Source organism: Dermacentor albipictus, chromosome 8, assembly GCF_038994185.2.
Source record: "Dermacentor albipictus isolate Rhodes 1998 colony chromosome 8, USDA_Dalb.pri_finalv2, whole genome shotgun sequence".
Lineage (NCBI taxonomy): Eukaryota > Metazoa > Arthropoda > Arachnida > Ixodida > Ixodidae > Dermacentor > Dermacentor albipictus.
This window is the reverse complement of record NC_091828.1, coordinates 97,921,126-97,935,966: the sequence shown is the minus strand read 5'-3', so window position 1 is coordinate 97,935,966 and position 14,841 is coordinate 97,921,126. Positions and strand designations below refer to the sequence as shown.

General features: G+C 47.3%; 2 protein-coding genes across 5 annotated transcripts in view; one reads left to right on the top strand and one right to left on the bottom strand.

Annotated features, from left to right (window-relative positions):
- Nucleotides 1-323: 323 nt before the first annotated feature.
- LOC135912942 (uncharacterized) overlaps nt 324-14,841 on the bottom strand; it is a 35,383-nt gene continuing 20,865 nt past the window's right edge. Inside the window, exons 1-5 of one of the 4 annotated variants that reach the window (XM_065445565.1) lie at nt 7,153-7,417; nt 5,399-5,678; nt 4,104-4,442; nt 1,458-1,633; nt 324-531 (exon numbers count right to left, since the gene is read on the bottom strand). In XM_065445565.1, coding sequence (XP_065301637.1) covers nt 432-531; nt 1,458-1,633; nt 4,104-4,442; nt 5,399-5,677 — 894 coding nt within the window. In that variant the 5' untranslated portion in view covers nt 5,678; nt 7,153-7,417 and the 3' untranslated portion in view covers nt 324-431. Of the gene's footprint in view, nt 532-1,424; nt 1,634-4,103; nt 4,443-5,398; nt 5,679-6,655; nt 6,985-7,152; nt 7,418-14,841 lie in introns of those variants that run through there. The other 3 variants (XM_070523793.1, XM_065445564.1, XM_070523792.1) reach the window with 3 other exon arrangements.
- The window catches only part of LOC135912937 (lysosomal alpha-glucosidase-like), a 39,794-nt gene continuing 35,727 nt past the window's right edge, over nt 10,775-14,841 (top strand). Inside the window, exons 1-2 of the mRNA XM_065445555.1 lie at nt 10,775-10,880; nt 12,256-12,409. Of these exons, the coding sequence (XP_065301627.1) occupies nt 10,856-10,880; nt 12,256-12,409 (179 nt within the window). The 5' untranslated portion in view covers nt 10,775-10,855. The remainder of the gene's footprint in view (nt 10,881-12,255; nt 12,410-14,841) is intronic.

The window sequence follows — 14,841 nt, the reverse complement described above, 5'->3', positions numbered from 1 at the left end:
TTCTTGTGCTGCATAAAAGCAGTTATGTCCTGACAGGACATGCCCTGCTTCTACATAAGACATAGCTGATTTCAGTGAGCACAACAAGACAAGGACAAAACGAGGATGAGACTGACAGAACTTGTCCTGCCGGTTCTGTCCTTTTATGTCCTTGCCTTCCCGCTCTATGTAATAGCAGCTTACATCATGACAGAACATGTTCTGTCAGTTCCCTTTGTTTATGCCCTTGTCTTGTCACACTGTCTGAAAGCAGCTATGTCCTTCCTAAAAGCAGGACATACCTTGCTGGTTCTCTTCCGTCATTGTCCTGCTGCATTACCTAAAAGCAGTCTATGGATGTGCACTCTTCTCGAACAGAATTAAATGCAGAGGCAGAGGCCTAGTGTTGAGCCCAGACACGCTGACCAAAGTGAGGCGTGCCAAAAAAGTGACTAGATGAGGTGAAGCGTGGCGACTTCGCGCGGTGTGTGACCGACTATCAGGAGGTTGTCGTAGCTCGGAGGTGGCTGGCTGGCAGCGACCGTGGCCGCCCTGAAAACGAGAAAGCGTGCAAAAATCTACGTCACAAAGGCGTACACCAACACAGTGATTTCACATTTCCTCTCTCTCTTCTGCTTATGAGCTCATAAACGGCACAAATGCAAATGCTGCGCGATTCCATCTGAAAGGGGTTACAGAAAACAATGAGATCAAAAGTTTCATTTCTGTACACCTTTTGCCCTCTGCGGTCACGTGTTAGGTCCCGCCCTATTATTCGGGTTTGTAGCGCCCGCTTTCAGGAATTTTTTTCATCTTGTAGGTGCACTTCGCAATTTCTACATCTGAGGGCAGCACTTTCGTTTCTTTTTTTCCTTTCACCATGCTAGAAGTGGTCTTCGGGCGATTTCCAGCTTGAAGCACGAACAGGATTGCGATGTTTTCCATGTGTGCGTTTTATCAACAAATTAACACGAGTTCAGTGGATCAGACAATGATTTTAGTGCCGCGGACGAGTATTTTTTGCCTTCTAATGGTTGGGAAATGTCTTCAGATGAGAGCACTTTATAAGAAGGCGACAATGATCACCCTACAGACCTGCAGAGCAATTCCTGGCCTCCACCCACGAGAGCTTCAAGTGGTACCCCACTGCGCTCGATTACCGCTGCTAGTCTCAGGAATATGTAAACTTTCTGAAATAAATCGCTTCACATGTGTTTGTTTACCCGAGTGCCATTTCTGCTGGAAAATATTAAAGAAACGCTAAAAGCAAGCGTTGAATCACTTGCGACTGTTCAACCACTAGAACTGCCTGCAACATGTGGGGGTGATCTCTGAGGTCATGCTTTACTGAGATGCTACTACAGCTCACTCCGGTTACGCCATGGATTTGCACATAACACAGGTCACTCCAGCAAGGTCATTAGCGGTGCATGTGACACAATTACCTTCGGCCGCAAAGCTCTCAGCGATTCGCTCACCGGGAGCCCGGGGTGAGCAGCCAGTGGGGCTGGGTGCTGGGCATTGCCGGCACCGTTGCGACGCTGTGGACCGACGCTGGGCCATAGCCGCGCCGCTGGGCTTTTCCCGGTGACGGCACCTGCGGCTGCTGCCTGTGTATGCCGGATCCGATGTCCACGGCACAGGGCATGGCCACCTGTGAGGCAGGTTTCAGTCCGATTCAAATTTTTTAAAGGTCATTTTCGAACAAACATATATGTCAGTGGCCTCCTTGGCAAGAAGCCTGTGTCAAACAACTTTACGGGGTCGAGGAACCAGTGGCAGGCAACAGAGCACAAAGAACACACTCCGGAGACCCTGGTTCGATTCCCACCAGTCCGTCTTGCAAGATGTTTTTTATTTATGAAGTGCCTTCTGGGATTTATCGCTCACGGCCAACGCCGCTGACGGCGACACCGACGACACCGGCTTTTCTGCGACACGAGCTCCTTAACGCTGTCGCGTTAATAACAAAATACTTTAGTGACCAAGCATCAGTGATATCATAAACGTGATCGAGACAGCAGATTAGAACTAGTACATGGAACAGCATTCCTATGAAACAATTCCTGACAATGAAGCTGAATATTTGTGTATCATATCTGCGTTCAATTTCCCAGAGAGAAGCAGGTTTCCTGGACTAAAAGCAGCTTTCTGCAGCTTGACAAGATTTGGGAAACCCTATGTAATTAGCAGAGCGACGTATCAGTGGACAAAGCAAAGGCTGATTTATTCGTCGTGCTGCTTGTGAGAATGATGCCGCAGGTTTGACTCCCGAATGCAGCAGCTGCATTACCACTGGTAAAATGCAAGAACATTTGGGTATCAAGCTTCATGTGCACAATATAGAGACTGACAACTGGCCAGAATGTGTTGCCAGATGTTTATGGACATGAAATGACCATGATTTACAGTGATAGAATCCAGCACGCTGTTCACAATTCAAGTAGGAATTATAAATTTAAAGTGGCAAAGAAAGTCTCAATAACCATCAAGTGTCACGGCCCGGCAGTGAAATCTTGGTACTCCGGATGTAGTTTAAGAGATTACCGTACGCAAGTTGGCTGTTATTAAGTACAGCATACTTATACTGCTTAAGATTGCAGTTTGTATTACATGCTAGTGATTCATTCTAAGCATATTACGAAGTAAAAAAAGTGCACACTAACGAGTGTCCCACAATGCATGGCGGCACACATGCTTTTGTATGCACGCAAGTTTGCCAGTAAGTACCCAGAGTTGTGTGGTCTCTCTGAAGGAGACAAAATGCCATCGGCTAGTTGTGCTGTAAATGGGTGCCAGCTCTACAATATTATCGCATGCGTGGCTATGGCAACAGGTTGAATTGCGTATCACATGTAAAAGTGTCGCTTACATATTGAGAACTTAACTTGGCTCGGCTAAAGAACACCCTTGTATGGCTAATGACCAAAGCAGTTGTCATCTGTCAGCATCTGTCAGTTAATTATGTTATAAATACATCAGTTAATCAGCCAATTGACCAAACAGTCAATTAATCAATCAGTCCATCAATCAATCAACCACAAGCTGATCTGCGGGTGCGGCTTGTGGGGGATAGGAGCGGGAGATGGGCAATGCCATGGGGGTGAACTAGCATTTTTTATTAAACGGAAACTTTAACTCTGGACCAGCTCTGGTGTCCCTATTAAAATGTGTTGAAAGATATGCCGTCACTATGCAACTGTTCTGCCAATTTGAGTATTGTTTGTTTCATTTAAAATAAAAAAGCTGCAATCTTGCGCCCGGTTTACAACCTACCTGTTGTCTTCTGCCACACTTATACATCTTAAGCAGGACATAAGATGTCATTGAGAGCAAGCGCCGTATTTTCACAACAGGTGGCCGCTAATTTTCTCCAGCATATGCATAATTTGTTTTCTTACGAAACCTCTACCCCAGGCAAAGGTGGTGCTTTAGACATTTCGGGGCACTGATTCTTATGACTGTACCTCGAATCCAAGTTTGTCTTTGCTTTACTTCCAAGAAAACTTACCAAGAAGCAAACAAACAAGGGAGCAAAAAGGAGAAAAAACAAAAACTTTGATGTACGTAAATCTGAGCAACTGATACATCAAAGACAGCGAAGCTGCACAAGCGAGTTCACACATTATTTGGAACTACCAGGGGTCTGTTTTCTGGCTCACAGCCTCGATCGAACGCAGCAGCAGCAGTTGCTACTGCATCCAAGCGTGGTCGTGACTGGCTGCTCCTAGTGATGGCTCCCATGCAGGCAGCGCTGCAGCCCCACGATGTCATCTTTCATCGCCGCAGCCATACAAACTCCTAGTGAACCTCCAACATGGAGCTGGTACAAGGTGACGTAAGAAACAAAATATTTTTATAGCTGGTTAGAAAATCTGGACCTAGAAGCTGTTGGTATTCAAATGAGACACACGCGAGCTAAATTTTACTTTACAACGATTAAACATTACGTTTCAAGGCAAATTCGAGAATCTGACATGTTGCCCTGCATGTTATATTTCGTATCGACCACGGCGTCGCATGCCAGCGTACAGTGCCGCACAAAAGCCATTGCAGAACTCCGCTCAACAGCTTCGCTGTTAAAAATCGGAGCAGATTCGGAGTGACATGAAGTCTCTCCTCACCTGTCTCGGTGGGCCGACAGACACGAGGGGATTGTAGTGCACTGTGGCGGGCGGAATTGAAGGCGGCTGCATCATCGCTGACCGCCGAGCTCGCCGCAGCTCCTTGCTACGCATGTAGCACTGCAGAAGCAGCAGCGAGACGTTGACGCCGATGAGTAGCACACCGATGTAAACAAACACAAGCAGGTCGCCGCTGGCGACCGCACCGTCCGGCGGCTCGCCGATCGCAGGTCCCATTGGGGACTGCTCGGAGTTCAGTGAGGCGTCTGGCGCTCCAGTCTGGATGGCGCCGGCAATGACCAGCGCGATGCCGGTGAGGATGGCTGACACGTAGAATACCTGGAAGCGCATATTTTTGTTGGCATCACGTGATGCGTAGGCAGATGGATGTGGCACACATGCTCCCGAGTCGAGTGTGGCAAACACAGAAATTGGTTAGTAGACCATAAATATGATCGCTTAGCGCAAACCAGAAAATACCAAGGGAACAAGGGGAGTGCCAACAAGTTGGCGCTTCCCTTGTTCCCTTCCATTTTCATTTTTGCTTGCGCTAAGCGAATCATGTTTATGGTATACGGAGCAATATGAACCGGCCAGTCCAGCAAGATGTACTTCTGAACACAAATTGATGATCTTTCGATGCAACGCGCTGATACCTGTCAGGCAGTACTGAACTACAAGCACCGTGGTATGGCTTAATTTTTGTTGGTTAGACCGTGTCCGAACAATCAGGCACACACACCGCTGGGTTCAGTCAGTTCAAATATTATTGAAGTGGATGGTTAACAGCTCCTGATCGACTAGTGGTAGTCATGGCTCAGTTAGAGCTGTGACCAGAATAAACGATAACACAGACAAAGTGCTTAGTCTGTGTCCGTGTCTTTCTAGTGCTTTAACACCTCACTTTCAAATGGTTTATTGTTAGAGATTTCTGCTTTGATGCTCAAGCAAGAAAACAGTTTTCCCGGCATGGTTTGTGCATGCACAATCAGGAGTAGGCATTACCGGCTTTGCTTAAGCTGCATGTTTGACTCCTGTAGAGGCCCATCTTGTTGTTCGGTGTCTTTTGAGCTATATTATGGCGTGAAATTGGGCTAGCTTAAGTTTGTTCATCTTGTAGTGTACCGAGTACTACTGAAACGCACAGAAGCACACAGCAGACAAGGATGAGACAGCTCTCCACTGTACTTGTGCGGTGTGTTCTTTCATGATTGTTGCTAGCACTCAACGCATTTACAGGATAAACTATTCACGTTCTTTATCTTCGGTGAGTTCAGGTTCGTAGCAATGCTCACCTGTTGAAAGTAGTGGCACACTTCGTGCGCGTTGCACGTGACTGTTGACACTGGCTGTTGCTGCGACTGTTGCTGTTGCACGTGAGCCGACGTGACCGACAGCGAGCGCATTCCTCCCGGCTGACCCCCTGTGTGGGGCTGCGGGGCAAAGGGCGGCACGCGCGATGCTCCACCCTGCGGCCCCCCCGCCAGGTGGTAGCCATGGCTCTGCTGCGACGAAGGCGGCGGCGTGCAGCTGCCGCAACGCCCTTCGCTTGGCTCAAACAGTAGCGATGACATCCTGCGTACGTGACGGTCACAGTTATCGCACCGCTGCATCCAGACATGCATCCGTGGTACGAAAAGCCAGGCGTGCAGAACGCGGACTCGAGATGAACGAGGAGGACAACACGGACGTTGTGTCCGTGTTGTGTATGCACGCCTGGCTTTTCGTGCTACGAAGCTTTGCCGACCCTTGCTAAGCTTTCTGTCGTTCTAGATTTGCGTGCTGCTGGAAAGCATCCCCTCTGCTTCAACTGAGCCTCAAAACCGGCCCATTTTTTGTTTCTACGTGAAATACGGCCGGTGACTAGCTAATAATCCAGTGGCAAATACACTGCCTGCCAAACTTGAGGAGAATTCATATAGATTCACCGGTCAATCAGGTTTACTCATTTCACTTTAATTTTGTTGAGATTCGTTGAAGTTGCAAAGAGGATGTAATGAATGAATTGCAAGAGAACTGGCACAGCACAACATCCCTACTAATAAACTCTCTGTAACACGTTCTGTTCTGCATTTTTTACAGACTGCTCTATAGACCAGCAGACTTCAGCGATTACTGTGGATCTGAAACCATTCACTACGACAACAGCGGTACTCAGTGCGGTTGCACTGAATCAATAGCGCTCTAGCTATCTAGGCCAGATACTTCTCATATCAGTCGGGAACTTCGAAACAGCAGACGACGAAAGGATGAGTGTCCCCGTGAACTACATTACGGGTCCCACAACCGCGCGACGCTATGAATGTGCCGACTAAAAATACATACTTTAACTTGCGCGGCTTCGTCCCGCCGGTGTTCATATATCGTGGCGAACTTATTTTGCGTGCCGTTATTTCTCGAACACGTTACCGCAACAACTACAGCACAACTACAGCACAACTTCAAGACCTATCTCGGGAAAGAGATGCATGTCGATCCGTACCGTCAAACGTGGAGGGGATCGAAGGAAAAAAAAAAAAATACACAGGCACGTACGCGTACTCGCAAATCACCTTTTGCAGCACTTGTTCGATAGCGTCGGACGAAGAAGCTCTTCATCTGGCATCGGAAATTTTGGTTCGTCCGGGGCAGCGCAGTTTCGTCTGTCCGGCGTATATCCGCGCCGCCGACCCTCCTATGCGCGCACCCTTGGGAAGAACGAAAGGAGCAGCAGCCTCTTCCGTTGCGTTCAGGGCCAATTTACGATCATCAGGCTCGCTAGCGGCGTGTAAAAAAAACGCCAACGGGAGGCCGATCCACCAAGCTGGATTTTGTTATATTACGCTCCTCTCTTATATCGGGGGCGGAGGGGGGTGGGGGCGAAACCCAGCACCCCTCCTCCACACTGTAAACAAACGCGCCCGAGGCGCGAATATCACGCGCACTACGCGCAGATGGTTCGCGATCGGCGACCCCCGAGGGCCGGGCCAAGGCAGCGGCGCGTTTAAAAATGGAAGATACCCTTTCACGCGCCCGCAGATGTTTATTGTACGCGGCGTGTAAACATTACCTTGGAGCAAGAAGAAGACACCGGAGTCACGAAGCCAGCTTCGCGCGGAGCCATTACCGGCGCCGCTTCCGCGGTTCATGGCGGTTTCCGAGCGCCTCTCGGAGACTGCGCGACGAAGGCGACGGCATCGAGGTGTGCGACCGTTGGAGCAAAGTTCAAAATGAATACGCGCCGAGTATTTCGACCATTTCGGCAGCGGGTGCGTGCGGCGAGAAAAATTTTGACAGACCGCAACCTCAAACTGTTTCAGTCGCCTTTCCGTACGGATGCGTTGGAGCTTCGTATATAAGTTAAACATTATTCAAGCTCGAAGCCAGTTCCTTTTACTCGAATACTGCTGGCCAATAAACTTGCAATTTATTATAAATTATTTACGACGAGATAAAGGTTATCATCAAAGTTTGTACGCACAACACAAGCTGTTTGCGGTTGGCTTAAACAGTTGGCGGTTATTTCTGGTTGGTTTCGGTTTTCCAGTATTGGTCGTTGTTGCGCTTTTGCGGTGAATTTCCTCGGTGTGACTTTTTTGAGCCGTGGTGTTTGTCTCCGACGCGATCTAAAGTTTTTAATAAAGGGAACAAAAATTACTTCTCTCCACCTTGCGGGTTTCTGCAGAACTATTACGTCGGTCTAAAGTTTACGCGCCTGGTTGAGGTACACATCGCACACTAGTTTGCAGATGAGCGAGGCAGGTCCGTCGCTGACAATTTCGTCTTCCGATTTGTCCGTTTGTCCGACGCTATAATGTCGCTGGCGTGTTACAGTCTTCACCAAATATGATACAAGGCTGTAACAAGTCAGGGGAAAAGGCGAGGGAACGCACATTGAACCTAAAGCTTCCGCTCGTGTCCCGTACAGTGACACATACATTCTGGAAGAGTGGTCAAGAATGTGAGCGCGCCCTATAATGACACATACCGAATAGCGAAGTGAAATGAACAAGTAAAGCAAATAATTTGTTGAAGGCAGTGTGCTATTTCATGAAGAGATATGCTTTAGGAATACCTACGAGCTGGCACTAACATTCATCTTTTATGCAAGAAATGATCTTTTTGTTTTATAAATCAGAACAAAGATGTACTTACTGGTACAGTCAACACACATATATGTGTTCGAGTTATTTGACCATTAACTCGAACTGGGTTAATTCAACTTTTGGCTTAATTCGAACTCACAGAAAAGTCCCGGCCAGAAACTAAACCTTATATGGAGAAAAAACACTTCTGATGCCAAAGCAGCATTCGACCCCGCCTTCATACGCGCAGCTTTTACCAACAGCCCGAAAGTTGAACACACGAGAAGTTCAGCAGACCCCCCTCCCCCCCTCCCCAAGGAAAAAGAAATTAAGAAAATCGGTCTAAAGCCGATTTCTCCCCGAAGTTTGACCTTTCGTAAGGGACAATATAATGCAGGCGTTTCAAATCTAATGACCACTACCCACCTTGAGTGTGCAAGCGGTCAAGAAACATCACGTGTAGTTATATACAGTTTAAACTCTATTTAGCGAAGTGATGCTCGAATTATTTCGTTAAATCGGGAAGTTCGTAAAATCGAGAAAGGAATTTTTCGGTTTTTCAAAATCTGAAACGTAGCGACACGCACGAGCTACCGCGGCATTGTATTTGCCGCCAATCCAGCCATCTGTCGCATAAACCATGAAATAACGAAAGCAGCCACAGCCGCCCATATACCGAGGCGGTATTGAGTACGCTGTTCCGCACATGGGTGCGGCGTGTAGCCTCATCAAAGTAAAGCTAGGGCCGTGACCATGGCGCCTAGATGTTTCAACGCGATAGCTTTAGAGCGCACGCTCGAAGAAAATCGCGTCTGTGTCAAAATTAGAGAGAAATAACAGCTTTCTTTTAGTCATTTATTTTAGGAAGAACTTCGTTATATAAATCGAGTTCGGGCAAGTTAGTTTCGTTAATTCGGGCTGATGGCAACGCTGAAGCCCATGGGTACCTGCCGGGGAGCGGAAATTTCTTCGTTAGATCCGGAACTTCGTAAAATCGGGTTTCGTTAGATCGAGCTTTAACTGTAATATTATCTTATATACAGGGTGTTCAAAGTTAAGATTTATGGCTTTTTAAAATATTAGGCACTGGGAGGCACGCGAACACCACCTGTGCAAATGAGTTATGTGGCCAGAGGGCCACAAAATGGCATGATAATTACCACTGTCAGCAGCCCCATTAACTAAAATTGAATAATTAACTTTTTGTCGACTGCACTGAATGGGTATGTTGGTATTGAAAAGTTAGATGCAGTCGTGTTTCTACGCAGCATCAGTTGGAAGAATTCTTCCAGCGCGCCTGTGCTCCGAGATATCCGACTCCAAATTTCAATTGTCGTTCGCATGATTACGCATGCAAGAGAGCTAGGATCGGCGCAAAGCTCCTCCCTGATGTGACGCGGATGACGCGGATGTTGCGTGCGGCGTTTAGTCTGACAACGGGGCGGAGGCATTGGCAAATATAGCTGTCGCCCTAATAACAGGACCGTATACACTCCTAGATCAAGTGAGGAAAGAATTACGCACTAAACGACCTGGGTTAATTAGCACGGAAAGAAATTCCTCTTTAACCAAGAACGCGATGGCCGAATTTTACGAGTTAGGCTTCGGGGTTGTGCCTCATTCACCCTATTCTCCGGATTTGGGCCGACACTGTAAAATAATTTACATCCTAAAAAGTGAAAAGGGTGTAAATGTGTCTATAACTCACACCATTAGGGTGTCAGTTATATAAATCACAACCTAAGGGTGTGATGTATAGGCACATTTACACCCTTTTCACTTTTAAGGGTGTAAATTACTTTACAGACACCCTAAGGGTGTGAGATTTAGACACATTTGCACCCTTTTCACTTTTTAGGGTGTAAATTATTTTACAGTGCATGCGGCTTTTTCCTCTTTCCAAACCCGAAAGATCGGCTGGGTGGAAAGAAATTTTCTTCAGATGAAGCGGTTATCTCACTGGTGAATGACTACTTCAAGGGCCTCGAGCCATCCTTTCTCTCTGAGGGGCTAAATAAAGATTGGAGCGCCGCTGGAAGAAGTTTCGGGAGCTGGAAGGGAACTATATGTTGAAACATGAAATATTGTTTTCTGCAAACACGCTATATCCTAAATTGCTTTTCACCGCACTTATCAAGCGACCCTCGTGAAACGGCAGTTTTGTAGGAAAACGGCCTGCCTCAAACCGCGGACCATAACACGTTCACTGCAACCACACGCGAATAGATTTAGATGCGCTTGTCACGTGTTACGTATTTCCTAATGCGCGTTTTCCCTGCGAAGCCTAATAAAATTGGGCGAGATGGCAAGCGCACTTCGTTGTTTCAAGGTTTTCAACGCACAGGCCTCTGCGAATGTGTGTCGGGGAATCGGACGCACGTCGTTAAATTGAAAATTCCCGAATATAAGGTTTCGCTATATCGAGGCATGAGCGTAACTTTAGTTTTTTTTTTCTTCTATAATTTACCGAGATTGAAATACTTCTCGGGACAATTCGACGTTTCCTGTGCGACTCATCCAATTCATTTTTTTTTCTGCGCGACTGATCCCCTGTACGCGAGATCCAAAGTCTTTGAGGTTATATCATCATCATCATCGGCTACGATGCTCGAAACAGTGAAGGCGCCCGAAAACTGGAGGTAGCAGCATGGTAGCATTGAGGCGAAGAAGAAGCAGACGAAAAGAAGAATGGAGGTCTACCGAAGAAGTCGCGGTGAGTTAGATCTTTGTAATATGAGATGATGGATACGGTTATAGCTCTTCATGCCTATTCTGCGTAGCGGGCGTATCACTAGGGCACATATAGTCGAGGTCAGCGCGAGGTTAGCTTTTACTTGCTCATGTTGAGGGGAGGATGCGAGGGGTCAGGTGTTTTGCCTGCCTTGCTTTGCTACTTATTTACAGCTAATGATGACGTGTTTTTATCCTGTCGCCCGTTATCATCGATACGGGACAGTAATTATATATCTATAGGAGCTACGTCTCACTGTCTTTAATATTGTACTGCTTTTAATTTTTTTATTTTTGAAACGCCGTCGTTGGGCTTGTAGGTCGTAATCGGCTGCACACTTTCTGCGCGATGCAAGGAGGGCATACAATGAAATATTACAGCGTCTCTGTCCCCTCCTTCTTGCTGTCTCTCTACTAGCTACGTTAATCACCCCAATGTGCGCGCCTTCCGGTGTCAGTTTTGTAGTAACTATGGCACCAAACTGTAACCGAATTTACTATATTTCTCGCCATCTCGCGGCTAAAACAGTTAACTTGCTTTGTGCTCTTCGAGGCATAATAAGTTTATAGGTGCCGTTGAATTACTCTGTTACATACAAGGTGTTCTTTTTGAAATGATCCATCCTGCGAGGGGCCGTTTTTTTTTCTTTCTGCGTTGAGCTAATGGGAAAATGGGACTTAAGAGAATTTGAAGGCGAAGTCATTGGTATGCATCCATGAAAGAAAAGAACGCTAAAGACGCAATCTAAAAGCGCTCGTCCTGTCTTCTCCGTGCTTTTATTGCTGTTTTTTTTTACCGTGGAAAGCGAGAGAACGTAATCGTTAGGCGCGTGATTTCCCAGTAACGTGCTGAGCCTTTCAGCGCACAGTTGAGGAGGGGGGGGGGGGAGTATGCTTGGTCCCGCGTTGTAATACTGAGTGCATGTCGTGCAAGGAAAAAAATGTTGCAATTTTTTTTTTTGCGCCAAAAGACAATGATCACCTCAACGACCTTTCAGAACTGCAAAACAGCTTCGCTCGGGACCAAGATTACCTGGAACCGTGCCAGACTCCCGTTGCACTTTCGGGAAGAGTCAAGCAGGGGGACAATAGCTCGACGTGGGGCGCACGACGTGGGAGTCGCCAAATTGTCTGACAGGTCCGGGAACGTGTTAGACGCGCTTCTGCGCGCGTTAATTGGAATATGCGACTGTGATTGGACGTGTTCAGGCAACTCAAGTGATGCCAGGAAAAGAGTCCGCACCATGAAGAGTAACGCGTTATGCAGACAAGCTAAAACTTTCAGTATGATGTATACAGACTAGCTGAAACTCACTGCAGCGCTTGTCCGGGTCCATGCATGGGGCTTGTCCATGCAGCCTTCACCCGGGTCGCCGGTCCCCCCCGCCAGTACCGCCCGGCGTACAGGGCGGGCGTTGCGGCTATCGTGCGGTACAGCATAAGAAGGAACCTCATCAATTTCTGCCTAATCACCCTAATTGGCGTTCTTGGCTTCTTGATGGTCATTCAGAGGTGAGCGCTGTTGAGCGCATTTCTTCTTTTCTTTAACGGAAAAGTAGTACTGTAATTATTAGAGACTTTTAGCGTGTCCGGTATTCGGGCAAGCGCGGGCGGTTTTCCGGTTTAGCGGGGGCGTCAAGGTGAGCGGCCAGATTGGTGGCGCCAGCTGGTGGCGCAAAGCTCAACCACACAAACACAGAGCTAATTACTGTATTCTGCTTAGCTGCTGGCGTAAATTTTCGACAGTGGCGTAATCGTGTTCACCATTACGCCGCTGCCAAAAATTTGCACGAGTGGCGAAGCAGGATATGGTGAGTTACTGCAGTTTTAGCTATGCGTTTGTCTGGTTGAGCTCTACAACACCAGGCGGCTTCACCGCTCACGTTTACGCCCCGACCATCCGGTAATCCACCCAAACCGCTCCCGTTTACCGGAATAGCGCACAAGCTAAAAGTCTCTATTGTAAGCCGAGCTCGGTACAGTAGTTTGAGGCTTTTACGCTAGCGCATGACCTCGCTAGTTCTGGCTTTGTCTTCAGGGGTCATTCTATGCCCCCGGTATTCATTGGCCTTCATTAGTCACAATTAAGCGTATCAATGCAATTAATAAGGAATTGGTTAACTCTTCTCTTTCTCATGACTTGAACCCCAATTGCCCCTGATGCAAGCAGGTTAAGCTCTTTGCTAGACCTTCAAGTGATAAGCTTGAATTTAGCTGGTCTTGGATTCCACTGTTGAGATAACAGAAGAAATTTCAGACCACACATGTGTGGTCGTTTCCCTAAATTGTCCCGATTCAAAGGGTCATTTCACTTTTTCCACGTTCCACGACTTACACAACGCTGATGACTTTTCCAATATGCACCCACTTGCAGACCGTTTTGATTCATCTATAAGACTCAGCAAGACGTGTGATGTTAAATTGATACTATCGTAGGTCACTTCGAGTGCATCGTTAAGTAGTGCATCGATCACCTTCGTTCCTTTGGAAACAAAAGAAAACGCATTTAGGATTCCGTGGACAACGTGAAATGCGTTGCACTTATCGCAGCGTGTTCCTAGACTGAGATGCTGAAATCGTTCAAATGACCGTGATGACTATCACTCGCTTTTCTCCAGATTGAAAGGAAGAACTCCGTTCAAAAACTGCTGCCACCAACTATTTCTCCTACAGAGTGCAGCCGCCTAAATTATTTAAATTAGCGGTGGGCGAGTATTTGAAGTTTTGAATACGAATATTCCTTGGTGTGCGTATGAGTAAACTTAGTCGTGACTCAGCGCTCATCCTGTGTTCTTTCACCCCGTCCGTCGTTTTTCTTTCACGCTGTTACCATTACGAATGTCAACTAGCTATAGTTGACATCACTGAGAGTTTCCTCGGATACTATAATACGCTAGGCAAAGAAGGGCTTCCAACTTACCAGCTGGGAATAGAGGCGTAAAACTAAAGCTCCTACATACTACTACCGCTGTGATGAAGGGGCTTTAGCGTAAACATCAGCGGCTTGAGCGGCCTAAAGCCCCTCTAAGCGGCCTTAGAGTTACTGTATAAGCTAATTACATAAAGTAACTCTAAGCAATGATACAGGCCAGGTGACTATAAACATCAGTGAAACACTTTTAATGTTGTTCACCAGCAAACTAACCCGATCATGTTTTGCTTGCTCCTCTAATGACGTTGCTATAAAAAAATCACCGCCCAAGCACTCCGTACGGATGGTTAATCAGCGAAGCTGAAGCATGCGGCCCCAGTGTTTATCACTGCATGGGTTAATCGCGACGGTTCTTTAAACGACGCCTTGGTAGGCTGCCGGATCCTCGGTGTGCAGTTGATACTTGCGCTCGGCTGCACGAGCCTGTTCTTGTGCCAAGGCTGCAGCATCGGCACGGCGTACACGAGCTCGCTCCCGGTTCTGCTCGCTGCGTTGCTCATCGAAAGCTGCCTGCTCCTTAGAAGTACGTACGAGGCGTGGCCTACCCATTTTTTGGCCGAAGAGAAACTGCTGCGTGCGCTCTCTGCTGCGACGGAGACCAATGACTTCACTACTGGCGCAGCCAATCACGCGCTTCTTTCTTTTTTCGCGCATACGCATGGGGTTGCGGCGGATGACTTTTCAGCGTACAGGCGACGGACGGACGAATCGGCTAGGCGTATACCGCTGCACTGTAATAAAAAGAAAGCGGTACCGCAATTCGAGTACTTAGATGTCGTCTGCACAACTAACTTTTCGTGGCACATGCACATTAAGCTGTAAAATAGGCTAGGTTATCGTCGTCGCCAATTCACTTCCGCACCTAAAGACACTGAAGTGCCATAACATGCATAGTTAGTCCACCCGATTTCATAATCTGCTTCGGCGGTTTGAAACCATTATAAGGGTTTTGAAATCAGTCTGTTAGAAGGTATACAAAGAAAAAAAAAACAATTCGTTTGGTTTTTCGTAG